Source organism: Budorcas taxicolor, chromosome 7 (assembly GCF_023091745.1).
Source record: "Budorcas taxicolor isolate Tak-1 chromosome 7, Takin1.1, whole genome shotgun sequence".
Taxonomy (NCBI): Eukaryota; Metazoa; Chordata; class Mammalia; order Artiodactyla; family Bovidae; genus Budorcas; species Budorcas taxicolor.
In genome coordinates, this window is record NC_068916.1 from 19,716,430 (window position 1) to 19,743,523 (window position 27,094).

The window sequence follows — 27,094 nt, forward strand, 5'->3', positions numbered from 1 at the left end:
TTGAGGGCGGCGGAGGCGGTGCCGTAGGGGCCCGCTGAGGCGCGCTGGGGGTTGGTGGCGCCCGGAAACCTGTCGCCTGCGCGGTCCCTCCGGTTCGCTGGGTCCGGGCGGCAGGCCCGACGGCGGGAGGCAGCATGTCGGTGGCGGGGCTGAAGAAGCAGTTCTACAAGGCGAGCCAGGTGAGCGGAGGCCGAGGCGGGGCGGGGTGGGGGTGGTGTGCGGCGAGCCCCGGGCTCAGACTGCTCGGAGGGGGCCAGGCGATGCCAGGCCTGGCCCTGACTCAGGAGGGAACCGGAGGTAGTGAGGGGGCGATCTTGGCACGCGTCCCTCGCAGGGTGGGTACAGCCTAGGAGGGACAGGGTCTGCGTGCGAGGGCGCCCAGGCTCTGTCCGCCCTGTGGGCTCCAGTCTCCCCGAGGATGGTGGGCAGACGATGGAGGGGAGCAGAGATGCACCCAGAGGTTGTTCCCGGACATGGATCCCTCGCCTCCTGTCCTTCCCTCTAAAAGGTCAGGGAGGGAGCGGAGAGAGAGAAGAGGAAGAAGCCGTCCGGAGGCTGTCGACACAGAGAGCCCAGGGGCAGGGAATTCTGTGTCTAGAGCAATTCTTTTTTTCAAAGATGACAAACAGCCTTCTCAGTGGGCCGGGTGCAGAATTGAAAGGATTGAGTGAAAAGTCAATTTTCCACTTCAGTTCCTCAGACATCCAGTCCCTCTCCCCAGAAACAAGACTGTCACCAGTTAACCAAAGAGAAGTGTACGCCTCTTCTTTAAAAAACCCACGTAGTGGTAGCATGGTCTACATAGAACCATGTACTTGCTGGTTTTCATTAACTGTGTCTTGGAGATCATACTAGAGTCAGAATTCTCCATCTCGGGTCTTTCTCTGTCCTGGCAGCCATCCTGGGCACTCTGGGGCATTGAGCAGCACACCTGGCCCCCTCCCAGTCGATTTAGGAGCTCCCCCAGTTGTGACAACCACTGATGTCTCCTATGCTGCCAGATGTCTTTAGGGGAACCCCCCTTTTCCCCCCTCCCCCTAGAGCCCCAGCACTAGAGCCTACTGCTCAATTCTGTTGTTTTGTTTTGTTCTTTTGAAGAGATAAGATGTCATGTATTTCATCTTCCTCCTTTGCTTTTCCTCTACCTCCTCCTGGATCTTTTTAATGGGTACGTGATATTCCGTTCCATGAAGTCTACTGTGATTTTTTTTTAACTATTTGTCTATTGATGGATGTTTAGATAGTTTCAAGTAGTTTTCTGCCATGTACAGTACTGTTATGAATAGCCAGTGAATATCTCTGCTCACAGGTAGGATTGGCTTTACAGGTTAAGTTCCCAGAAGTGGAATGTGGAATCCAAGAATGTTTAAGTGTTCTACTTGTGATGGACAGAATAGGTGTTTTGGAAATTCCAGGCCCTGTTGTTCACAAATCTGGTGAAAGCTGAGTGGATCCGCTCTTCAGAAAACTAAGCAAATGTAAAATTCAGTTTATAGGCTCAAATCCAAAAAGTTCCCAGATTTCTCCATCCTTTAAGAATCTTAGGTTTGGAGTTTGTGTGGATGGACTCCAGGAAGGAACGAGCAATGGTCATAGGAATCCTTTAGGCAGTGCTGGCAAACCAGACTTTAACCCAGGACTTGGAGAGGTCCAGTGGGAGGGAAGAGAAATGTGTCCCCAGTGATACACAGCCGGGACCTTTGGCCCCTTGAGGGGGAAAGTAATGATCCTAGACAGGGCTAAAGATATTTGGGGTCTGCCTCTTGACTCCAGGCTAAACACTGGAGGAAGAGAAACTTAATCTAGATGGATTCTAGGGTTGTTGCTCAGAGTACAGCCCTGTGCCCCAGCAGGATGGAATGAGTGGCCTGGCCCAGCAAGCCGCTACCTCCCCCTCCGCCCCGCCTCGCTGCGCACTTGACCAGAGCACTTTGCAGTGCTGCTCACTATCTTGCACCCTGATGTAGCCCCTCATGTAAGAACTATAGGTCTTGGAGGAACTCCTGGGCCACCTTGTTCCTTCCTGTGGACGGGTCTCTGGAAACCCTCCCCGCCCCACCCTCAGGCTGGTAGCCCATCCTGCCCCCAGAAGACCCATTGTGCTGGAGGGACTAGCTGGGGCTCTCAGGGTGTCCACCTGAGCCTTTCCTCTCAGGGAAGGAAGAATGCCCTGCATTCAGACCTGAATGTAGCACTTAGAGGGAGCACTTAGAAACCTGGAAAGCTCAGTGCAGCATAAGCTGGTGGTTCAGATCAGTTTATTATCGCGGCATTCTGGGACCCAGTCCCGAAGAATCACCGCCATGGCCACGCCCTCCTGAGAGCTGCCGTCTTGGCCTCGTGACCAAGTCCCTGTTGAGCTGTGCTCTCAAGAATCACCCTGGCTGTGTTCCATTCCCTCTGCAATAGTTTCCATAGACCTCCACTGTGGGTCTGGACATGTCCACCTCTCTGTGTATTTCTTGTGTTGATTTTAGAAACACCGCCTTCATCCTCTTTCTGTGTCCTCAGGATAGGATCGTCTGGGCCAGGTAACATTCCTGTTAAGTCTTAATATATATTGAGGGTTCACCAAGTGAACATGTTTTAAACCAGTCTCTGTTGATCTCAGTCTCAGTCTCACTTTATCTGGCCCAAGGGTCAGCATACTCCCCTTTCTACACCAAAGGACTGGGGGGCATTTGTCTTCCAGTAGGACAGTGGTTCTCAGCCAGGGCCAGTTCCACCCTCTGGAGGACATTGGCAATGTCTGGAGGCATGTTTGGCTGTCAAAACTTGGAGGGAGGTAATTGTATTACAGTGTATTGGGCCCCAGATGTCAGCAGTGCTGAGGTTGGGAAACCCTGTTTTACAGTTTGAGAAAAGTGAGGATAATTTTACCCAAACCAAACCAAACAGCAACAACAGAAATCCCTCCTGGGCATTCTTGTGGCAGCTGCCTGCTTTTTCTAATTTTTGAAACAAGAGATAACCTGATATATGCAGGTGGACACATATGTAAAACTCAGCACCCAGACACCACATCTCCCCTGGGGTCCTCAGAAGAACCCCAGAGTATCTACTGGCATCTGTCAAGCTTGTATTGGCACCTCTTCACTTAGAGGTGACTAACCCTTCCCTCTCCCCTTTGCTCTCCGTGCAGCACCCCAGGGACATTTGGCTTTGTCAGGCCTTGGGGAGCAGACGCTAGTGGCACTGAGTAGGTAGTGGCCAGGAATGGTTGCTAAACACCCTGTAACACACAGAACAGCCTTCTATACCACCAAGAGTTATCTTGTCTGAATGACAGAAGCACCAACGTTGAGAAGCACTGCTCTGAAACAGGTTCTTGATTTCAAAGGCTTGTAACAGTGTCGTCTCTAAATTGAGAAAGGTGGATGCGTGACAGAGAGCCAGGAGTAGAGAAGCTTGGTTTCCGGCAGGTCTCCCTCATTAATGACATCGGTGACAAACCAGCTTCCGGTAGCTGGCATGACCAGTTCCGCAACAGTTCCTCTCTGGTGAAAGCTTTCAGGTCTTAAACAAAAGCGATTTGAGCTTGAGTGGGAAGTTTGTGAGTTTTTACTTCTGGTCACTGACAGGCTGAACTGAAGAACGTTGAGGAATCCATAGCATAAAGCAGAAAAAGAAGTAGGTGTCTGTCCCGGGCCCGTGGTTGTGGTCCTCTCCCGCCTCCCCGTGTAATAATGCCAGTCAGTACCGCCTGGTCTTTGTGCACATCTAAACTGGGGGGAGATGCCTTTATGAGTCTCTCTGGGGAATAGAGGTGGGTTGAGGAACCCACTAGTGAGCTCCAGTCTCAGAAGCTCACTTGTCACTGTAGTGTGTGTGGGTGACATTAATTTCCACCTAAGCTGCTGTTGGTTTCCTGGTCATTCTTGTGGCTGCGCTATGTGGGGATCTGAGAGTGTAACTAGGGGTAGATCTGGCAGCCGCCTGGAATGCTGGCCTGATTTCTTTTTTTTTTTTTTCTTTGCCTGAAAGGAGGGAGAGAGTTTGAACTAAAAGATTGGTTCCATCCAAGCTAGGAGGGGAACTCATGACCACCGTATCCCGTAACTCTGAAGTTTGTTCGATTCTCGGCCTCGCGTTGGTGTCTAGGAGGAAAGATTGGGCTTCCTGGGAGAGGCATGGGGGTGGGGAAGGACTAGGGGACCCCGACCCCAACTTGTAGGAGTAAGCGGTAGTTGGGGAAATGTCAGAGGTCTCCCATATACTGCCTGCTCCGACCTGTTCTTTAAACTTCATTTTGTGGAATCACACTCTTGATTTCCCAGCAAAGTACTTGGCCTGCTGAGTAACAGACGTGGGTGATCTTAGGACACAAAAATCTGGAACGTATAACCCCTTAAATGTCAGCACGAATCAAAGTATGGAGCCTGGGAGTAACAGGTGTCAGGCAAGGTCTGGGGGTGGGGGTGGGAGTGGTCTCTGGCTCAGGACCTTGAGCCCAGCAGCTGCAGGCACTCACTCCCGGAAAACCTTCTGCCTCAGGGCAGCAGATGTGGGAAGGGCTTTTGGCCGTGGCCTTGTCCACGTGTAGCGGGAACTGGGTTAAGTCTACTCTTGCAGGAAACCATTCTGCTGACTCATCCGCAGGAAGACCCTTGACCTCACCGTGTCCCTGCAGGACCCCGGGCGGAGATGATCCCATCCTGCCTCACAAGCTAGCTGGGTACAGTGACCAGCCCTGTGTTGTAGGCTGGGCTGTGGAGCTTCAGAAGCAACCCAAAACTGCCCTTCCCCGAAGGAAGCAGGGGCCTCTTATCTCCAGTGCTTCCCAGGCCTGTCCGTAAAACCAGGTTAACCTGACCTGGGCAGGACCCACTGTTCGCCATCAGGGAGGCGCCCCAGAGTCAGGCAGCATCCTGCAGCTCTTCGTTATTAACATGCCAGGACCAGGGGCTCATCATGTTCTCAGTCCACTGCTCGTAACTGCTGTGTATGGAGCCTGAAGCTCACTGTGACTCATGAATCCTGGGTGTAGTAAAGGCAGTTTATCACAGAACTCAGTGGGAGCTGATCGCCCTGCCTATCTGGGTGTGTTTTGAGGCCAGGCTGTAGGATACTTAATTATACTCCGTGTGCCACTTAATAAGAGCCTGTGAGGTGAGAGGTTTCTCAGTATCTCCCTGCTCAGCTTCAGGAATTGGAGGCTATCACAGTTTTGAGACCCCAGAACTGTCGCAGACTTAGCAACTGAACCCAGAAAACAGTGCCATCCACCCACCTGTCCCCCCAGCGTCCCTCCAGAGCCAGCCTCCTTCGGGGTCCTGAGTGCTCCGGCTGCCCTTCCAGTGCCCCTCTGTGCAGCCCTCTGTGTCTCTCCTCAGAGGACAGACTGACAGGCTGCAAATGGGCCCTTCGGGCCCGCCATTTGCTTCTGGCCTGCATGTCCCAAAGCCTTTGACCCTGGGTCAGGGACCACAGTTAGTGCTGCCCTGGCCCCTATCTCTGCCCCCTCCTCTTTGTTGCCAATATCTTGAGACTGACCCAATCTAGGGAAAGTTAGTTCTTTATTTGGGGCTCGCAGCCAGCTTCCTCCATAGGGTTTCAGAGGCATCAGGGCATTGGCTGGGGTAGTAGGGGAGGAAAGCCCAACTGTCTTGTTTATGGTTTCCAAGGTCGGGGGAGGGGCCGGGGGAGGTTTCTGAGGTTTAAGAGGGGTTTGATGCTGGAGCCTCCCAGCCGCTGGAGGGTTTGGGAGCTTGCGTGCTGTGGAGGCATCTTTACCCGCTAGCCCTGCCCAGGCCCTTCCCTGGGGAAACGTTAGGGGTGATCTTTCTGGACTTTTTCTCAAGCCATCCCTGGGAAGCCGATTGGAGGAATGTCGGACTGGCAGCAGCTGCTTGCTCTCTGCTCTTTGCCCCCCTCCTTTCTCATCTCCCTCTTCCTCCTTCCCCTCCCCCTCTTCTCTCTCCCCACACCGCCTCTTCTCTCCCTGCCCCCCTCCCCAGGGCTGAATTTACAGCCGCTTCTCCCTAGTGCTGCACTTTGGGTACATTGTGCTCATTTCCTGTTGAGCAGTCCCCCAGGCTCCACTAGCCCAGGCTCCCAGAGGATGGCCTCGTCTTCCTTTTCCACTCAGCTCCTAGAAAAACCTGCTGACTGGGCCCGAGAGGAGGGTCACTCGGAGACTCCCAACCACAGCAGGAAAACAGACGTGCGATTTCCTCCAAAGGACCTGACTCAGCATCAATCGCTGCCTCTCTGGGAAGAGCTGCTGCCGGTGGCTCAGACTTCCACACCTGGGTATTACAGGTGCCGTGCCCTGTCCCCAGTGTGAGACAGCCCGCCCAGGGGCCATTGAGGAACTATATCGGGTGGGCCAAGAGACATTTGCCCCAAGTTGTGGGTTGTGAGAGTGCAGAAGTAGGATGTCCACCTGGGCACGAGAGAGAAGGCAGAGCTGGGCCTGCAGAGGGGAGCATCCCTGGTGACTTGGGGTGCCGTGTCAGCTCCTTCCCCACCCTCCCGCGCGTGTGGACAGCACACTCTAGTCCAGCAGGTCCGCTTGGCCTTGTAGTGTCCCTCCTTCCCCACCCTTGTCCGGCTCTCCTGTCCACTTCCTGTTTGCCCTCAGGCCCTGGGGTTTTCCTTCATCCTTGCCGCCTCTCAGTCCACTCTCCGGAAGTACTTCTCCTCCCTCCCAGCCTCTGGCCCAGTGGTCTCTTGCCCCCGTTCTGCACACCGGGCACATCCTCACACCCAGTACGCTTTCCTCTCACTGGGCGTGAGCTCCTGAGGGGGGAGGGGGCTGCCTGGTGGGTGGTGACAGGCCCAGGTCCCTGCAGGTCATGGCTCACTGACCAAGTTGTCAGGAATGGTGGACACCTCCCCAGAGCAGGCGTGGGGCAGTCGGTGCCATGATGGTACCAGTGTGAGGCAGGGTGGCCAGCGAGGCCTCAGTCAGGAACAGGTCCGACTGGTTTAAAAAATAAGTCATCTGAGCTCAGAGGTTGTCCCCTTTGCTTTGAATTTGCTTTGAGGGCTCCAGGCCCAGAGGAACCTGCACTTGACTTTGTCACAGGCAGTCTCTGTTGCTCCGACCCGACAGCCAGATCCAAACTTAACGGAAGGTGCCCAGCTTCCTGGGGAAAGGAGATCCCTGGGCTCAACCACTCTGGCCTCAGAAGCCTGCTGGGCTCCTGGACCTCTGAGCTCTTGGACTTGACCGGCTCCCCTGTGGCTTCCACCCTTGGCCGCCTTCTGCCTCTTCTGTTTCCTCCAACAGGCAGCCAGCTTTCTCCTTGTCCTTTGCTTGGCCCTGTCAGTACCCTCTGTGGACTTGCTACCCTGCCTCTGGGCCTTCTCCTTCCTGGACCTGAGTTCCCTCCCTGGCGCCCCTCACCCCTCCAGATCTTCATCCCCAGTCACAACACACCCAGCCGCCCTCTAGATGGTGGTCCCAGACCGGCTGGCTGGTACAGGCAATGCAACGGGCTCCTAGGCCCAATGCACCTGAGGCCCAGCCCTGACCTTCCCTGTCCTTGCCCCGAGGACTTGGGAGCCTGCTGTATCTATCTCCTCAGTATCTAAGCCTGCAGTAAATGCTGTGCACCAAGCTCTTAGCCCGGGGCCTGAATTAATTTATTAATTTGACCTTCAGATAGACTCATTTTTTTAAGTTTGTTTTTAAAAGGGATCTTAATGTTATTTCTTGTAATAAATCATAGTAACAGGATCACCATATACAGTAGAAACAAAGCAATGTAATCAATTCTTCCTGGATTCCTGACCTCTGAAGCTGGGGTCTGCTCTCTTGTGAAAAGAATTGTGAAACCACAAGTTTCCCACCGGGACTTTGCCTGGCAGTCCAGTGGTTAAGACTGTGCTTCCACCCCCACTGCAGTGGCACGGGCTCGATCCCTAGTTGGGACACTGAGATCCCACATGGCATGTGGCACAGCCAAAAAAAAAAGCCTAAAAGTAATTTATTTTTAAAAACAAGTATCCACCAGGAAGTTTCTCCTAGCCAGAACAAAGGGTACTGGAAGGGGATCATGGCAGGACTAGCTTTCTCACTTGTCCCTTGCATTCTCTCTCCTCTTGGCACCCCTCCCCTGCCCCTACAGTCTTCACGTGGAACCAGGAACTCCTGCAGGCTTGAATTAAGTCTCAGAAGAGAGAGTTCTGGGGTGAGGGTGGATTTCCCGAGGATCTGGGGAGGAGGAGGCCTGACAGTCTGTGTCCCTGTTCAGACTGTGTGCTTAGTCCCCCGACACCACGCTGGCCAGCACAGCTCAAGCCAGTCCCACCTTCTCTGAAGCGGGAGCAGTTGACGGATGGTTTCTCTCTGGTCATTTTGGATCTCGGCCCCAAGAGTTAGCAGAGACTTAGGGAAGGAAACCGGGAACTCTCTCACTTCAGGCAGCACTCCCTCCCCGTCCCCTGGCACCTGCCTCCCCACTCTGAGGCCCCTTGGCCAACCCCAGCAGGTGTCCGTCAACTTGATGGCCTCGGATCATCAGAGCCTTAATTGTCTGAAGTCCGGAGGGCAGCCCTGGCCTGTCAAGGCCACCCTTTGTCCAGAAGAGGCCAGCCGAGGGAATGGGGTCAAGGATTTCCATGTCCCCTACCTCTACCTGCTGGCCTAAATCTCCTCTCCTAGGGCATTTCCTCCACGCTGGGGAAGTCTTGCTGTCCCGCAAGGTCAGCATCTCGGCCCCAAGGAGCCTTGGAGCAGCTGCAGCTCCCCACCCATTGCCTTGCTACAGCTTGGTGTGGGTGATGCCCCAGAGACTTCTCTGAGGTTCCTCCTCCTCCCCCAGCCTTGATGCATTTACTTCACACCTCTCTGGGTTCCTCATCACCATGCCTTTCCTGCCAGTGGCCTCCTGTCCCCTTTCACCCCAGAGCACCTTGTGCCCTTGGCCTTGGCCGGTGGTAGGTAGGAGGCACTGTGGGTTTGGGACGCCTGCATGGGAAGTTGTGGAGACGGTACGTCGGGGACCCAGGACGCAAGGATGCTGTTCCAGGGGACTAGGGTGGAGGGCCTTCTGCCTGGTCTGAGTCTAGGAGGCCACTCAACTCCCAGCCGCGCCCGGAGGGGAGCTGACTGCTGTCCAGGCAGTGTGTGCTCAGCTATTCTCCCCCACGCTAGGCAGCGCTAGTGCACCATAAAGGGCACATCCCTCTCCAAGCACTTGAGTTGGTGCTAAACTGTCTTGGATGTCGAGCAAGGGGTAGAGTGACCCGCCGACAGCCAGGCCCCCAGGAGAGCTGAGTGAACACCTGCAGCATGGTTGAGTGTTGCAGGCCCCTCCCTGATGCGTCACCGCACGTGAACTCCCCACTGGGGAGCCTGCAGCTTTGTTTTTCAAGTTCACAGCGCCTCAACAGCGTCCCAGGGCAGCTTTCTCAGTCTGCTTTTTCCGTTCACACTGCTGGCGCCCTTCATCCACCCAAAGCCTGTGACTCAGGTTCACTTCCACAGCTCCCTGTGGTCCTTTATGTGTTGACCACGTGTCCCTCCCCTGGCAGCGGGCACTGAGGCCACTGCTGCGTTTCTGCTCTCAGCATGGCCGTGAGCAGTCATGTGGGTGTGCCCCAGGTGAGGTCCCAGAGTTCTTCTAGATTCCTGCTGTGTGTGTTTGTTTTTATCTACTTATTTGTCTGCAAGGGGTCTTAGTCGTGGCATGCAGAATCTTTAGTTGCTGCAGGGGAGATCTAGCTCCCTGACCAGAGATCGAACCCGGGTTCCCTGCATTGGGAGCATGGAGTCTTAGCCACTGGACCACCAGGCAAGTCCTAGACTACTGACTGCCCTTTTAACATGACCATGTAGATTTTAAGCACCACCTCTTCAGTTGGCATGACACAGAGTCAGGGCGGATCAGCTCAGAGTGGGAGGGTGACGGCGGTTTAGCAACTGGACTAGGGCAAATGTGACGCAGGGTCCTGTGACACACGCCCAGTACGGAGAAGCCAGGAGCAGCTCGCGAGACGACCCAGGCCTTGGCCTTGACCGTGGACACGGGGAGGAAAAGGGAGAGTAGCGTGCAGGTTTCCCTGGGAGCCCTGGACACTGGGGCCTCCGGGTCACGGCTGCCCTGTGGTGGTCCAGGAGCCCAGACACTGCCTGTCTGTGGGCTCAGCCCTGCCGGGGGAGCAGAGGCTGTCTGGGTATGAGGGGGAGGGGAGGAGGCCCTGGCCCCTAGACCATCGTCATCAGGTGAAGAGGGATTGGAATATTCTTCCTGCTCCTAGCTCAGGAAATGGCAACACCAGACACGTGTGTCAAGGTGACAACAGAGAAGGAAGATCTGGGGACCAAGGCAGGGCAGCTTTTCTCCTGCAAAAAACTATAAAGGCATTGCCCAGCCATCTTGGCAAATGTGGCAAGACACCCCGGCTTAGCTGGGCACAGTCTCCTACACGCAGAGTGTAAGCATGGTGTCTTGGGGTGTATACTGGCACCATCTTGAAAGACAGGCCGACTCTTGATGTGCCATGATGGGATGGGTGGGACTTCCTGGGAGTCAGGGCAGAAAGCCCCCAGGGTGTTGAGGGTCGGCCAGCAGAAGCAGGAGGAGATGGGGCGCCCCACAGGCTGGCAGGAGCCATGCTGGGCTTGCTGCCCACCCTCCTCCCTCAAACCCTGTTCTTTGCTTCCAAGTAGAGCTCTAGAATGTGTGTCACCCATCAGCAGCACACGGAGTACCGTGAGCCCTCTGGAGTCTGGGCTGTGGTCTCTAGGGGCTTTGGGTAAACGGACAGCTGGGACCTCAGCCTGCTGGCGACATAGTTCACGCAGTGTTCACACGTATCCTGGTGTGTGCAGAGGGCCTTCACTCCAGAGACTCGGGCATCTTCACATCCCAGTCTTCTAGTAGCTCTGCATGTCCTGCCTCTGAACTGTGCCTGTGCGGGGCCTCACCGCCAGCTCCCTGCCCTCCTGGCCTTATTCTTTCCCTGGGCTTTGCATCATGTGGGGAACAGCAGACTCATCTTTGCAGAGCAGCTTGTGGTTCTTGAAGCATGTTCCTGGCCAGACCCCACAGCGCATCATCAGCTCCCCATTTCGCAGTCGAGGAAACTGAGGCTCAGGGGTTGACGTTAAGACACAAGGCTGTCTGCGATTGACACCCCCGCTGCTCCCTATGTCTCAGCCCTGCCCCAGGAGCTCATGGACACACCCTTGTTTGGACTCGTTGCTGACACCCCTGGTTGGGGGTGTTCTCCCCAGAGGTCCTGAGAGCGGGGGTCTGTTATCTCAGCAAATACTGATCTACCGTCTGCTGGGTGCTACCCGCCCTGTCAACAGCGGGCAGCTGGTGGGAAGTTAGCTGGACAGGGCGTGTGTAGGTGGGGAGGGGAGGCTATCCCGGGTGCTGTTGGCTGGAATAAAGGTGACAGAGGAGATGGGCCCTGAGAACCACTGGGGCAGACAGTAACATCAGAGAGTGTGTGGGCCAGTCCTGCTGTGCCTCCTGAGAAGGGGCAGCTCCCTCCCCTGGTGCTGCCACCGCAGGGGATGGTGGCCAGGGGACAGGAGCAGCAGGATCTGGGGCCCATCTGGCCCTGGAAGCCCTTCTTGGTCTCATCTTGTGCCAAGATTCCTTCCTTCCTGCTCCAGGTTTTCAGGACTGACTTTGCAGGTCAGAAGGGAAGGTACCTCTGGACAAATAGGGTGGGGGACAGAGGGGGGAGCAGCCATGGAGGGTGGCAGGGCGCTGGCATCTGACTCGTGGCCCAGGAGGGACTGGTCACCCCCCTGGCTTGCCATGTGCTGTCCTGGGATTGTGGCCCACCCAGTCAGTTGCTTCTGGTAGCCACACCTGAAGAACTGGTCTCAGTGGCCCTGAGTCACCTGCTGTCACCACCCAGCTGGTGTGCCAGATAAGGGTGTGTGCCTCAGCACCCACTCGGAGCTGCTTTCCTCCCCTTGAGCCTACCTTTGATGATCCGCGAACCCCGGGTGTGTGGCCTCTCTGGCTGCAGCCTGACCAGTTTGGGGGCTGTTTCCCTTTGGCCTTCAAGCCTGTTTGCCTGTCAGCCTGCCTTTTTCATGTCCCGTCCTCCCAAACTGCAGGCGCACCCCTTTCACAGGGGCTTCTGTCGCTAGGAGACCACCCCACTTCGGGCCCAGAGAACCCTGGACGCGCGTCGGCCTGGGCCCGGCATTCGGCTTTATCTTTGGCTGTGCTGGGCCTTCGTTGGGCGCAGGCTTTCTCTAGCTGCGGTGAGCGGGCGCTGCGCTCTAGTTTTGCTGTACAGGCTTCTGCTTGCGGGGGCTTCTCTCGCGGAGCACAGGCTCTGCAGCACTTGGGCTTCAGTAGTTGCAGCTCCCAGGCTCTAGAGCACAGGCTCAGTGGTTGTGGTGCACGGGTTTAGCTGCTCTGTGACGTGTGGGATCTTCCTGGACCAGGGGTCAAACCCATTTCTCCTGCATTGGCAGGTGGAGTCTTCACCACTAAGCCACTAAGGAGTCCCCAGCCTGGGCCCATCTTGCTCAGACTTTTTTCCTTTGCACACTTTCCCTTTGCCCTCTGGTGAGGGGGCCGGCTGTGGGCAGACTTCAAGTGGAGAGTGGGGATGTAGACAGGCAGCCTCCCCAGGCAGAGTTCGGCCTAACTTGAACTTCCCATAAGCAACACAAAGGAAAGTGGGGGGGTGGGTACGGGGGTTAGGGATGCTGTCATCTGGTCATCTCTCAGGTCCTCGGTGTTTAGCCGTGTGGAGTAGTGCCATGAGGTCAGACCCGTGTGAGGTCCTTCCTTCCTCCCACGGGCACTAAGTATCAAGGAAGCACTTCTAGTCTTGGACACAGTTCCAAGCATGGACGGTACAGAAGTGCCCGGGTCGCTCACTCGGAGCCCAGTGGGCTTGAGAGAATGAGAGTGATGGGTGGGTCAGGACAGCCCCTCTGAGGAGGGAGCTCTAAGGGGGACCAGATGGACAGGATCCAGCTGTGGGAAGGTTTGGAGCGGAAGGAACAGCACAGCAGAGACTCTGACGCAGGGTGAGTGTGCACCTTTGTGGAACAGAGCCTGGGCCAGTGTGAGGCTGGCCTTCAGCGAGGAGGTAATGGGAGAGGGTAGCCAGTGGTCAGGCTCCTCCTACCTGGGTCCTTCGAAGGTGGGTGATGGAGAATCAGGAGGGCTTCCTGGAAGAGGTAGCTTCACATTAGTTAGGCCTTTCAGAATGGAAGTGGTTAGAGACGGGGAGACAGCATTCCAGGGGGTCTGGGCTTTCATCACCTTAGCTTGTTGTCATTGGGGTGCACGTGGCCCCTCCTCGAGACATGTACTCTGGTGTCCACAGCCTCTTTTGTGGTCAGCTATAGCGATGGCATTGGATGCAGAGTTTGTTCCAGTGCCTTTGGAGGCTGAACAACTGTGCGTGAGCCTCACAGGTTTTCCAAGCCCTGTTTCCTGTCTCTTTCCTGAAGGGTTGTGCCTGGATCAGCTCTGCCATTGACAAAAAGATGAGTTTGCGAAACACCTTGTTTACTCAGACACGCTGGACAGAAGTTTGCTGTGTGCCTGGACACCCCCGGGTGGGTCTGTAGGCGGCAGCTCCCCCACGGCACACTCCGGCTCAGGGGCAGCAGTGCAGGGCGGGTGTGGCCTCGCCAGCAGGACTCAGGGGATTTATGACCTCATTTGTTTGTGGGTTGGGTGTTTATTTTTATAAGTTTTCATCTGAAATTGATTTTCCCGCTTGTGTGACGCACAGCCCTCCTTCCTCATCCCTGAGATGAAAAATGAAAATGTACAAGGCCAATTTACACCTGGGCTTTTCAGCACTGGCAAGAGTTCCAGGTGGAATTCATTCCTGAAAGATGAGCCTTGATCGCGGGCAGTTGTAGGGTAAAAATCCTCGGCACAGCCTGGGGTGGCAGCTTGGGTCAGGCCCACCTCTTCCCTTCTCCCAAGGAGACAGAATCCTGAGCCCCTACCTGGCTCTGCTCCCAATATCTCAGCCCGGCCCTGTGGCTTTGGCCCGTTACCTCCCCAAGTAGCATTTGGGGCAGGATTGTTCAGTGAGGGTGGGGGCGGGCCCATCTGATCCTCCCCACGTAGGTGGCATCATACCCTGCTCAGGGGTCTGCGTGTGACTGGCGTCCCCCCTCCGTGAACAGCTCACGGTCCAGTGTGCCTTTGGTGTTCATAGAGAGCTCTGTAACGTCCCTGGGGCTGTAGGCTGAGGCCATCCTGGAGTAGTGGGTGCAGTGTGAGAGACTGGGGTCCCAGGAGGTGCGGGGCAGAGCCGCCAGGTCCCCCAACACAGGCCTTCTGCCTCCGGACAGTGCACTCACCGCGGGCCGGGTGTCGTCCTGGTTGGCCATCCCCAATGTGTTTCCCATCAGTGTCCAGGAACAGCTGTGATCCTCTTGACCGCCTGCTCTCAGGGCAGGGATATGACCTCATACTCACCAGGATGCTTCCCCAGCCAGGTGGGAGGGGTGGGGCTTGTAGTCAGATCTTGCGTCCCTGGCACCCTGACATCCCAGCCAGTCTCTGAAGTGAGGAAGCAACATCAGGGAGACACAGGGCAGCCTCCAGAACAAGGTGACCCAGTCACCCCTGCTGTCTGGCTTCATCTCTCACACACACGCACACGTGTGCATACACCTCACTGCCTGGCCCTGGGCAAGGTACATCACCTCCTGGATTGTCAGTCTCTCCACTTATTAATTTGAGGTGGAGACGACTCCCCGGCGGCTGCAGCTGGGCCAGTGAGTGCTGGAGGTCTCCGTGGCTCCACCCCTTCCTCTGGGGTCCTCAAGGTTGACCACAGGGCCAGCTAGACTGCAGGTCCCAGGAACTAGGCGTCTCTGCTGTGTTTTGTGGACACATTAGAAGATGCACACCTAATGTGGCCCACCTCCCCTCCAGCAGTCCTGCCTCCCCCCCTCCCCCAAACAAGCCAGAAGTGCTTCACCTGGAAGCCGCCCCACAACCGTCCCAGCGCCCAAGGGGGCTGCTTCCTCCCCGATTCCACCGAATGCACTGGGAGCTGGTTAATCACAAGTGAGAGCGGGAACGGTTCTTGTCCAGTGCTTCTGCTTTCTCGTGGAGGAATTTGGCACCTTAACAGCAATCCCAAGACCAGCCATCACTGGAGTCAGTGCTCAGGGGGCTGGGGGTCAGCGTGGGGAGTGGTCCCCAGAGGAGGCGGGACTAGGCGCTGTGGAGCCCTGACCCCAGGCCCCCGCCCCTCCACAGAGCACCCAGAGAACACTTGGGCCTGTGGCTTTGGGCCAATGGGCTGTGAGGGGAAAGCCTGCCAGCCAGTTGGGGTCACAACCACCTGCATCCTCCCAGCCTTGGGAGCTGCCCTGGGCAGGAAGCCTGGCAAGGCCGAGGTGGGGGGCCCTGTGAGGCTGAGTCCCTGGGAGGAGTGAGGAGAGGCTGAGCCAGGGCAGAACAGGCCTGAGTCAGGCAGGGGGGGAGGGTTCCGGGGTCCACAGGGGCCTCATGACGGGTAAAGCCAGTCTGAGGCCCCGTGGGGACAGCATTGTGATTGCTATGGGGGGTCTAGGGACTTGGTCATCAGCCTAGGGGTGAAGGAGCAGCTCTGGGTGTCTGCCACGACGGGTGGGAGGGCTGTGGGTGCTGGACCCCCAAAGCCTGCAACAGCAGAGGTCAGACTGCACCCTGTTCTGTCTTGGGACCTCGTCCACCAGCTCATCACAGCCTGGACAGTCCCTGAGCAACTGTCCCCTCCCATCACTGCTGCCACCTCCGGTTCATTCTTTCCAACCACTGGTTCCTGCTTTGCTCCTGGTGCCCTGCCACGTCAAGATCAGACTCTGAATTAAGCCAGACGTGACTTTGAGGGGGTTTTTCTCATGTAACGGTCTCCCCCCTCATCTCAGCAGCATGTGCCAGGCAGGGGAGCGGCCGCTGGGACTCACACGGCATTCAGCTCCCTACCCACCAAGCCAGTCCTGAGAGGAGAGTCTGCAGGGAGGCAGGAAGGAGCACCACAGGGCAGAGAAGCCAGGGGGCTTCAGACTGCAGGAAGCTAGGTCTGACCAAGGGCCCCAGGCCAGGCTCGTCTCCACAGCAACAGCCCACCGCCGCCTGGGAGCCCTGCTGCAGGCTTGTCCCTGCAGTCTTGGGGACCCCAGGGGTGCTGCTCCTAAGCCTGCATCTCCGTGCCAGCCCCAGGCCCAAGGTACCACCCCCTCTGCTGAGAGAACAGCTCAAGCTCCACATACACCCCGACATGCTGTGTGGAACCATGTCTGGAGGTCCGTGTCTGCCCCTTGGGGCCAGATCCAGTGGTCATGGTACTCAGTGGAGGGTTTTCTCTGCTCCTGTTCACAGAGCTGCCGTCACAAACTGTTAAGCTTTGGTCCCTAGGGGGAGAGGAAGTGCATGCCCAGAGGCTTGACCTTAATTCCCGGTCTGCTGAAGCAAGCTGTGACTCTGCTGAAGGAAGTTGTGACTCGACAGGACACCTCCCTCTGTGGGGCTTCATGGAGGGGTGTGCCTTCTGCTCTGTCAGCTCACAAGTCTGCACTTGAGGCCCGGGACGGAGGAGGCTCTCCTGCTGCCAGAGCGCTCAGGCTTTTGCTGCCGGTCTCCTGGGCGGAGGTGTTGATCACTGCCCTCCACGTGAAGCCTCGTGTGGGTGTGGATGGTGTTTCTGTGGTCCTTATTTCAGTGGCACCCCTCCTTTGCCCTTTGGGGCGGGGGCCCAGCCCCACACCTCATGGCCTCTACTCAGAGCCACGTGGGAGCCAGGCTGCCTGGAATCCAAGCTCCGCCCCTGCTGGCAGGCATTTCACACTCGAGCAGCTCATGGGGGCCCAGACTCTGGAGATCATCCCGACCCGGAGCCACCGGAGGTTTGCAGGCAGGGACCGACAGGGGCTTTGGGGCAGTGTTGCATGGTACATCACCTCCTCGGAAGCACCCTCAGCTCACCTTCGTAAGAAAGGTGTCAGTCACCTGAGCTCACCCTCCGAGTCCCTGCCAGCACCCCCTAGTTAGGGGCCCAGGGCCCAAGCAGAAAGAAGACTCGAGAAGGCCAGAGGCTTTGTGTGTCGACTGGGCAGCAGGCCAGCCTGGCTTTGTCCGCCTCGTGGGCTCTCCAAGTCACGAGACAGAGGCCGTAAAGGAAAGTAGAAGGGGCTGTTCTGAGGTGTTTGGCGAGCAGCTCCCAGATGTTAGGAGGCCGGCAGGGAGGGGACCGCAGTCGGAAGGGATGTGGAGGCGATCATGTCTGTCCCCATGTTCCTCCCGTCCCGTCCCCATGCTGGCCTCCCCGTTCAGGCATCTCTCAGCCCTGCCGAGGATCACTGGGCTGGTCATCTCTGAGTGTGGGGTACCCTGTGCTGTGAGCTCCAGCCCAGACCGCACTGGGCGCTGCGACTCACCCAGCCTCCCCTGCCTTCTCTGCCTCACCAGAGGGGCGTTCCTCAGAGCCAGCACAGCCTCTGCCAAGGTGGTGGGCTCCTCCTCGTGGTGGTCGCAGACTGGAGCCAGGAGTGCTCATGCCTGAGAGTCTTGGGTCCCTGTGTCCCAGCTACAGGGCGTTCCCCGGCCCAAATCCAGGGGATGGGTGGGGGCTGGATCCCAAGGCCCTTTCACCCTCATCACCTGTCCCAGGCCGTCTGTTCCAGCTCTCCGGCCACAGCCCGAGAGTGGCTGCCCCCAGCCCCTAGCCTGGCACTGGGCTTGACTCTCCCTATGAGGAGGGACAGAGAAGTGGGGGCTTCTCCAGCAGTCACTGGCAGGCAGGGAGAAACTAGCTGGGCAGAGGGCAGGAGAGGGGCTGGGATAGGACAGGGACCTCCGCTGTTAACTCAAGAGGTGGTGGCCCCCCAGGCCAGCGCATTGGCTCATGAGGCATGAAAATGCCGAGCAGAACGTGCGGAGCATCCATCCTGGACCGCAGGTCCTGAGCAGCTCTGCTTCTCTCCCCACCTCCCACTCCTCTGGGCCAGCCTCCTCCCGCTGCTCTTTTTAAACTCTTAATTCATCGAAGCGGATCGGCTACCTGGGTCACCGAGCCTGCAGATAGTCAGCCGTTTCTTTTCCATGTTGTATTTGATCAGGATTCCCTGCCAAGATTATTCAGCTACAAGGCCTCCCCTCGGCATGTCCCATTCGGCAGGATCCGAGCTTCTGCCATCCATCCCCAAGCCCCCCTTCCAGGACAGAAAGTTCTCCTGCCTTCTTGTTTTCCACTGAGCTCCTGGAGCAATTGCTCTGTCGGCTCTTGGCACATGGCATCCTGTGTTTTGGGGTTTTTCCAATGTGCGTTCTCTGTTTCTCTCCCGCGTGTCAGATTCCTAACTCCTCTCCAAATGTGGCCAAAGGCCTAGAATGCTGAAGAACACTTGTCTTTTGAGAGAACAGCCCCCTCCTCCTATTGGTCTTTAGTCTCGGTGCCCATGGGGCCACTCTCGTGGGTGGAGGTCGTGCAGGTGCTCAGTAGCAAGGACCCACCTCTCTTCCAGGCTCACTCCCTCCCCAGGTGCCCAGGACTGCTGTCCTCAGAGCGCACAGCTCTGCTGCTCCTCAACGTGGGAGCCTGAACTGGGCCAACTCATGAGCGTGTCATCTAAATCCCACCATTCAGGTCCACATGCCGGCTGAACCCAGGCCGTCCTGGCAGAGCAGCCCGCGTGGGTCAGCTCTCAGGGAAACAGGTTGGGGGTCCTTCCACCCGCTCAGTGGCAGTAACCTTTCCAAAGCTTCGGGTGCCCCTCAGTTCATACCACAGCTGTGGCCCCCAGCCCGCCCTGGAGGTACCTGCAGCCTGAATTGAGGGCAGGGCACTCTTCCCAGAGGATATTGGAGCCATAATACAGGCCGGGCTTCCCTGGTGGCTCAGACAGTAAAGAATCCTCCTGCGAATGCAGGAGACTTGAGTTCCATCCCTGGGTTGGGAAGGTCCCCAGAAGGAAATGGCAACCCACTCCAGTATTCTTTCTTGGAGAATCCCATGGGTAGAGGAGCCTGGAGGGCTGTAGGCCATAGGGTCACAAAGAGTTGGACATGACTGAGCAACTGAACGACATCAACAAATCAGGTCAGACCAAACATGCGGTGGGGGTTGGCTTGGTCAGTTTCCCCAGAGAGGCAGCACTGGAGGAACCGGCCACAGAGGGAGCCCCCTGTGCGGTCAGAAGCGTGCGTGCCTGGGTGGGTGTGCAGAGGCCAGCAGTGCCCCCATAGAGCCGTTGTCACAGGGGCCAGACAAACTCAAGGCCTGTGCTCACAGGGCCACAGAGCGGCCCTGCCTCGGCAGCACACCTGTTGGCTGGTCTCAGAACCACTCATGAGCCTTTTTACCAGGCAGCTGCCCAGCCTCCTTCCTGTTCTAACAGAAAAGACGCTGTTCTGGACTTTTACGGAACATGGGAAGCGCCTCCCAGGGCAGAAGTGAATCCAGGCTGCAATCCGAGAGGCCTGTCCGACAGGCAGCAGCAAGTTCATGTCCAAAGGCTGCTGCCAGGCCTGGCCCCATGACTCCCCTGGGAGGCACCAGCGTGGGTGTCATGGTGGCAGCCAGTGTGGGCCACTGCCAGTCGCTCAGGCTCCCACCCAGCTGCACAGGCCCAGGAGGCCATGGTTCCCACACCACTGCCGTCACAGCCCTACAGGAGAGTGGGTAGCAGTCAGCCACCTGCTCAGCTGTCCCCCACCCCAGGTGGTGCCACAGCTGTGCAGGCCTCAGCTAGTGGGGTGAGTCCCTCCACTGTGAGATGATGGATGGGGTGGGGGGCTCTGGGTACAGACAGGAGAGAGGGCACACCCCGTTACCTGCCGGGCCCTTCTCCCACAGGCTGGGGACATCAGCAGGTTGTGCGGGTGTGGGATGCCAAAGCTGCGGGTGAAAGTGTCACCTGCATGGTGGCGCTGCTGCCCTCATTGCGCCCCAGAGGGTGTGTGCAGAGTCCCTGGGCAGGACTGAGCATCAGAGTCCTTCCTCCCACCTGGGTGGGCATGTCCTGCCCACAGCCTCACTGGGCAGCACCCCTGCCTGCAGATCTCCTGGGGGCCCCCTGCCCCTCCTCTGGAGAGCTGTCCTCGCCTCCTCAGGAACCCTGCCCTCAGCGCCCCTCCCTTCCCTGATGCTCTCGCTGCGTTTGGCCTGTGGCTTGCCCATTCCCTCTCTTCCCTCTGGCCTTTTGTCATCCTCTCACCCATTTGCATCAGTTCCAGACTGTGAGCCTTGGAGAGAAGGGGCTTGAGGCCAGTCAGCCCCAGGGGTTGGAGCTTAGCGCTCCCTCGTGGGGGCTGGGGGAACAAAGAGACCGGTAGGGACCCAGATGTTCCCAGCGGGGCCTCCAGGGGCCGGAACAAGGAGGGCCCACGTGGTAACTGTAGGGGTCTCCCAGAGGTGACACTCCCAGGGAACCTGGAAGAGGCCATGGGGTCTGCCCGTGCCCTCCCCGCTCAGAGGAAGGACGTGGTCCCTGCAGGCCCTCGGCCCGGAAGGTGTGGTTTTGAGCCCTGGCGCTTCAGCGGCCCTCCCGGTTCACCAGAAGTGTCTCATCTCACGTCAGACACCTCACTCATTTCCCTCTGGCAACCACTGAATTTGAGAACGTCCTGTTTGGCCATTATCAAAAGAAGTGAAACCGTCCCATGAAACTTGGGATGCCCCAGAAACACCTATAGGAGAGACAGGCCTTCCCTTGTAAAGTCAGAATCAGGTGCACAGCCCCTGCCTGTCTGAGGAGGTCCCTGAGCCAGGCCTGCCTCCTGCCTGTGCCCCATGCCCTCTGGACTCCAGGGTGTAGCTGCCGTGAGAGCCCTGACTGGCCGGGGTGTGTAGCTACCTGAGCAACGCCCCCAGACCCTGGGTGGGCAGGGCAGGGATAAAGGCCCTGCAGCCTGGGCCTGCCCTGCAGCTCTGCCTCCATGGAGAGACAGGATGCTCAGGAGGAGTAATGGGGCATTGGGGTGGGCAGTGCGGGCATCATGGGAGCCCCACCCCCAGCACACGCTTGCACACAGTAGTCCCGGGAGTGCACAGCTGTCACCCCAGGTTTACAGAGGCAAGAACGGAGGCCCAGTGACTTCAATAGCCCAAGACCACACAGGCCGAAGGCAGTGGGCCAGTCATTGAACAGTGCTGGCTCCTGCCCTCAGGAGCCCCTGGAGCTGTCCCAAGGGGTGGGCAGACTGCTGCCAGCCATTAGGAAATTGCGTGCATGTGTGTGTGCCCATACCAGAAGTGACTTCTGGCCCCGTGACAGTTGGCCCATGCAGGACTGGTCTTCCCTTCCGCTTGGTGCTCGTCATTCGGCCTCGGGACCTGCTCATTACTGGCCCCAGGGGGTGGGTGGGGGCAGGGGAGATGCAGAGCAGTGGTCTGCAATATTCCTTCCCTGAGTGGCAGTTCAGTGGGAGAGGGAGGTCACAGTTCCGTGAGCCTGGCCCCTCACCTGGAGCTGAACTACAGCAACACTGTCCAGGCATGGGCACCACAGCCTATAAGGGGGACCCAGACAGTCTGCACAGCCCTGTGGGGTGGGGGACACTCTCAGACTGTGGAGCTGCCAGCACCGCCTGACCACGTGGGCATGACCAGAGAGGGTCCCCCCCAGGACAGACCCTGGGTTTGCGGGAGTGTGCAGGTTTGGAGCAAGGACCTCTTTTAGATCCCTCCCCTGTCATTGGCTGCCATGTCCAGCATCCCTGGGAAGCCATCATGGCCGTTCTGAGCCCTCGCTTTCCTCCTCGGCTCACACTCTTCACTCCTTTTGTCCCCCAGCTGGTCAGTGAGAAGGTCGGAGGGGCAGAAGGGACCAAGCTTGACGATGACTTCAAAGAGATGGAGAAGGTAATGGGAGAACGCACCTGTCTGATGCCTGGCAGTGTTACCAACCCCCACAGAGCCTGGCCCTGAGCACTCGGGTCCGCAAGGCTCATGAGGAGGGTCTGGGTGGGTTGCAGGCCTCCCCCAGCTCTGGGCAGGTAGTGGTAGGGACACAGCGCAACCACCAGCAAGGAGGGAGAGAGACCCCAAAGCAGCAGGGGGTTCCCGTGTGGATGCTGAGGCAGGCAGGGAACTTGACAGCTTGAGGGCTGTCCAGGGGCTCCTGGTTTGGCCTCAGGCACCCTGATGGTTTTGAAACTCCACACATGGACTCTCTTCACAGAAGGTGGATGTCACCAGCAAGGCTGTGACAGAAGTGTTGGCCAGAACCATTGAGTACCTGCAGCCCAACCCAGGTAGGGGCACCTATCAGCTGCAAGGGGTCTGCACCCCAACTCCTCAGGTCTCTGGCAGTCAGGAGTCCTCTGGTTACTGAAGCATGAAGAAGAAGGGCATGGGCCCAAAGAACTGAAACATCCAGGGGTGGGTGGTTTCAGGCGTGGCTGGATCCAGGCATTCAAAGGCTGTCCTCAGGGTCTCCTACCGCTTTATCTGTCAGCTCCCATTTTTCGTGATCCTAGCCTTAAATTACCCTTACAGCTAGTGGTCCCAGCAGAAAAGAGCATGTTTTCCTTCTAGTCAGCTCACTGGACTGGTGTGAACTGGCTGGCAGCCCAGCTGCGTGCCTGCCTCTGGACGTGCAGTGGGGTCTCGGGACCAAGAGGAGACAGGGACTGCTGGGTTCTGTGGTGAAAGGCGAACGGGTGCCAGGCAGGCAGCACCAGCAGCTGCCTCCACCTGAGGCCTGTGCCAGGGATGGACTGGAGCTGCTGGGGGTGCGTGCCTGTCCCCCCACCCCAACCCCTGGAAAAGGGGTGCCTGTACCCGTCCACACCTAGACCTGTCTACCCAGCTTCTCTGGGGGTCTCGAGGAGCACACCTCCCTTTCCCCCCTCCCCAGCTCCTGCCCACTATCAGCACTCCCAGGAGAGAAGTCTGGGAGGTTCTGGTTCCCTGGGCTGGGGGAGCACTTCAGAAATGAATGGGCAGAGAAGGCCAGCCAGTGGTGCTGGCCAAGCACAGGCCTGGCGGCTCCTCAAGACCATACCCATCCCCATCTGGCCCGTCCTCTCCTAGCCTCTCGGGCCAAGCTGACAATGCTCAACACGGTGTCCAAGATCCGAGGGCAGGTGAAGAACCCTGGCTACCCACAGTCGGAGGGCCTGCTGGGCGAGTGCATGATCCGCCATGGGAAGGAGCTGGGCGGCGAGTCCAACTTTGGTGAGGCCGAGGTGGGGGGGCCTGGATGGGGTCGGGGGCGCTGGGTGGAGGCGGCCTGAGAACATGGGGCAGTCTCTGGAGCTTCTCCGGGGCTGGCTGGCTCCGTGGAAGAGAGCAGTCGAGGCTTCTTTGGAAGCTCCCTCTGTCTCCCATGAGTACTGTCTACAGCATCATGGCCTTGGGAAAGCTGCATCCCCCCACAGCTGACCCAGGCCAGACCTGGGTGCCTTCAGAGAGCTGGGAGGGTGGCTCACGAACAGCTGTCACACCAGCCCCTGTGGCTCCAGGTCAAATTCCAGGGTCCCTTGTTCTCAGTTCTGGCATCCAGGTTCTTAGCTGTGGGGGTGATATGTCTTCGTCATGCAGGCCAAGGCCTCCTGTGACAGCTTCCTCCCCAACCCCACGCTCTCCCTAGGTGATGCCCTGCTGGATGCCGGGGAGTCCATGAAGCGCCTGGCTGAGGTGAAGGACTCCCTGGACATTGAGGTCAAGCAGAACTTCATCGACCCTCTGCAGAACCTGTGTGACAAGGACCTGAAGGAGATCCAGGTATGCCCCCACCCAGCCCTGCCTGGGCCAGATTCCCAGCAGGAGGTGCTGCAGGGTGACCCTCCCTGAGGCCCTGGGCACAAGACCTGACCCCCGTCCTGGCCTGTAGCACCACCTGAAGAAGCTGGAGGGCCGCCGCCTGGACTTCGACTACAAGAAGAAGCGGCAGGGCAAAATCCCCGACGAGGAGCTGCGCCAGGCCATGGAGAAGTTTGAGGAGTCCAAGGAGGTGGCGGAGACCAGTATGCACCACCTCCTGGAGACTGATGTGCGTATGCAGGCTGCGCACCCCTCCTCATGGACCCTGGGGGAGCCCCAAAAATGAGCCCAGAGGTGGTGCCAGCTTCCCAGGGCCGTGGGTGGGCTTATTGCCTGTTTAGGATGTGAAGGAAAGAAAGTGGGTACAAGAGGACCCAAGGGGGTGACTGGCTGCCTGAGGGTTCGAGGTCTCCTCAGGCCCCTCACCCTCCTCCAGCTGCAGCTCAAGGGTCATGCAGACAGGCAGGGATGGACCCATGTCCAGAGCAATCTGTGAAGGCTCCCTGCAGGAAGCAGCTGGAGATGGGGGTCAGGAGGGCCGTACTGCAGCCCTGGCTCGTCCCTTGCAGATCGAGCAGGTGAGCCAGCTCTCTGCCCTGGTGGATGCCCAGCTGGACTACCACCGGCAGGCCGTGCAGATCCTGGATGAGCTGGCTGACAAGCTCAAGCGAAGGTGAGTCTGGGCCCTGGCTTCTCCCTGTGAATAGCGGCCCACTCTGCCAACTAGGAGGCCCAGTGGCCTGGGGCTGGGGCCACCTGGGCCAGCCCTTTAGGGCCTGGGGGATGACCTGCCCCTGGGGAGCCCCACCCTGCTGTGAGCAGCAGCAGGTGGGGGTTACCTCCTTTTTAGAAAGAACCCCCAGGCTGCATGGGGTGGGGGGTCCCAGGAGACAGCAAGACCTCATCACACTCCCACTGGTCCCAGAGGAGAGGCTTGGGATGTCCTTTGGGGAGAAGGTTTGCTCGACTGTCCCTGGAAGGCCATTCTCCTCCTTCCCTGTCTCCCTGGGCACTCGGCCCTGAGGGCCATCTCACAGTCAGGAGGCGCCCAGGACCTTGAGAAGGGAAGTCCTAGTGGGGGTGGTTCCCTCATGCAGGGAGGGTGTCTGTGGGGCAGCAGCACCCGGGCAGCCATCACCAAGGAGGCTTCTGGATTCAGTGGGGCCCAGCCTGCAGGCAGCCTTGGAGGCACACCAGGGGACCCCCACCAGTGTTTCCGTGCGTAGTATCCCCTCACACAGCCCCCCACAGGCACCCTGAGTCCCAGGGTAGCAGCTGACCTCGACATGCACACACTCCCCTCCAGGATGCGGGAAGCCTCCTCACGCCCCAAACGGGAGTATAAGCCCAAGCCACGGGAGCTCCTGGACCTCGGAGAGCCTGAGCAGTCCAACGGGGGCTTCCCCTGTGCCACGGCCCCCAAGATCACAGGTAAAAAGGAAGAGGCTTCTGCTCTGCCCCAGGCCCCTTTTAGGGTAGCCCCCAGCCACAGGGCCAGTTCCCTGTGAGAGCCCCCGCCACCCAACCCTGGGATGGGCGCCAGGCCCCACCCCAGCATCTTCGGTCCACCTTGTGCTTTGTTTGCAAGCAGCTTCATCATCTTTCCGATCTTCTGACAAGCCCATTCGGACCCCCAGCAGGAGCATGCGTGAGTGTCCCCCATGGGCACAGGCCCTGCCCCGGGCTCCCACCTGGGGTTTAGGGTCCTTTCCCCCACCTCCCCTCCCCACCTCCAGTAGAAGCGGAGCTGGCCCTCACTGCTCCAAGCGCTGTGTGCTTCTGTTCACTGACACCCTGATGCCATGAGGCATCGCCAGCTCCTCCCAGAGTCTTTCTCCCCTCGCCACCTCCTACTCTGGGCAGCCATGGGAGGTGGTGGGCAGGACCAGGCAGCTGGGCAGGAGGGGAGGTGGCATCACCCTGCGTACTGCCTGGGGCATGTGACAGCCTGGACCACCCCCCCAACCTCAGCACCCCTGGACCAGCCGAGCTGCAAGGCCCTGTACGACTTCGAGCCTGAGAACGATGGGGAGCTGGGCTTCCATGAGGGCGACATCATCACGCTGACCAACCAGATCGATGAGAACTGGTACGAGGGCATGCTGGACGGCCAGTCAGGCTTCTTCCCCCTCAGCTACGTGGAGGTGCTGGTGCCGCTGCCCCAGTGACCACCCCTCCGTCCAGATCTCTGCATTCCACACGGCCAGGGCAGTGCTTGTGGCCGGCGGGGTGGCCTGCTTCCTGCCGGTCCAGGGGCAGCAGGGTCCCTGTTTACACTAGCACTCACCGCCAAGGGGCTCCCTTCCCCACTCCGCGTGGCCATCTTGGGGCTGGGCAGTGTTCCCCATCTTGCTGCTCTCGACTCTGCCCCCGGCCTACCCGCTCGCCCCAGGAGGCTCACACTAAGGTGCTCTTAGAAACACTAACTCCTACCCCTTTCCAGGGATGGGTGACTCCAGGTGGACCTCCTTCTCTCCCCCCACCTCTTTCTCACACACACAGATTCAAACACACATTCTTTCCCACCTCCATCCACACACATACATGCACACTCACATCCTCTCATGTCTCCATCCAACATTCACACACATGTACACATGTCCTCTCCCACCTCCATCCCTCACAGCCCAGAGACTTAAGGCTGGGACTGAATGTTGGTGCGATGGGGTGGTCTAGGCAAGACACCCTGGCTGAGACTTACCACCCTGCTTTTAAATCCCCTTCCAGGGTCCCCTGGGCCCATGAATGCCTACAGATGTCACCTCCCTGGAAGGGCCTCGCCCCTTCCTCTGGCTGGGGGCTCACGAAGAGAAAAGGCTGGGTGTCTCAGAGGCCAGGGCCCCCAAGGACAGGCCATCGCCCTCCTGCAGGGCACTGAATCCCACACACTCATGCCCACCACCCCATCTCCAGCCAAGCACAGGGAGCATCTCTCTCTGGCACAAGCTGCCATGACCAGCATATAGTGCGTGTACACATACACACACATTTACAGACACACACGGGACCATGGGGGCCCAGCCTCCACTATGTGGAAGGTCAAGCACAAAGGCTTTGACAAGTGAATGTTCCTGAGCCCTGGTGCTGGAACCCCTGGGGAGTCCCAGGCAACTCCCTGTCCCAAGCCAGCCATCACACCCTCTCTGGACAGTGGCTCAGGCATCTCCTCCACACCAAGGTAGGCAGCTGCCCAGGCCAGCAGGGGACCCTTGGCCTGGCTCACATTCCTCTCCTCTGGTGACTGATAAAGCCCCCAAGGACATCAGGCCCCCCTTCTCGTCCCTGAGGCCCCCTGGTTAACCAGCATCTGGAGGAGGCCCAGATGTCATAGCCTGGGGCAAATCCAAATGTAATCCTGATGTTTTTTTTAAAAAGTATTAAATGTCTCTTTCTACAGTCTCTGGCCTGGTGGTGGTGCAGGGCAAGCCCT

At 58.3% G+C, this 27,094-nt stretch overlaps 1 protein-coding gene across 1 annotated transcript; it reads left to right on the forward strand.

The window, feature by feature from the left end:
- SH3GL1 (SH3 domain containing GRB2 like 1, endophilin A2) lies at window positions 1–27,053 on the forward strand. Its single transcript, XM_052642860.1, has 10 exons — window positions 1–179; window positions 21,691–21,759; window positions 22,079–22,151; window positions 22,933–23,076; window positions 23,492–23,625; window positions 23,735–23,893; window positions 24,234–24,337; window positions 24,971–25,095; window positions 25,256–25,312; window positions 25,636–27,053. The coding sequence occupies exons 1-10, from the start codon at window positions 135–137 to the stop codon at window positions 25,830–25,832; spliced, it is 1,107 nt and encodes a 368-aa protein (XP_052498820.1). The 5' UTR covers window positions 1–134; the 3' UTR covers window positions 25,833–27,053.
- Window positions 27,054–27,094: the final 41 nt, after the last annotated feature.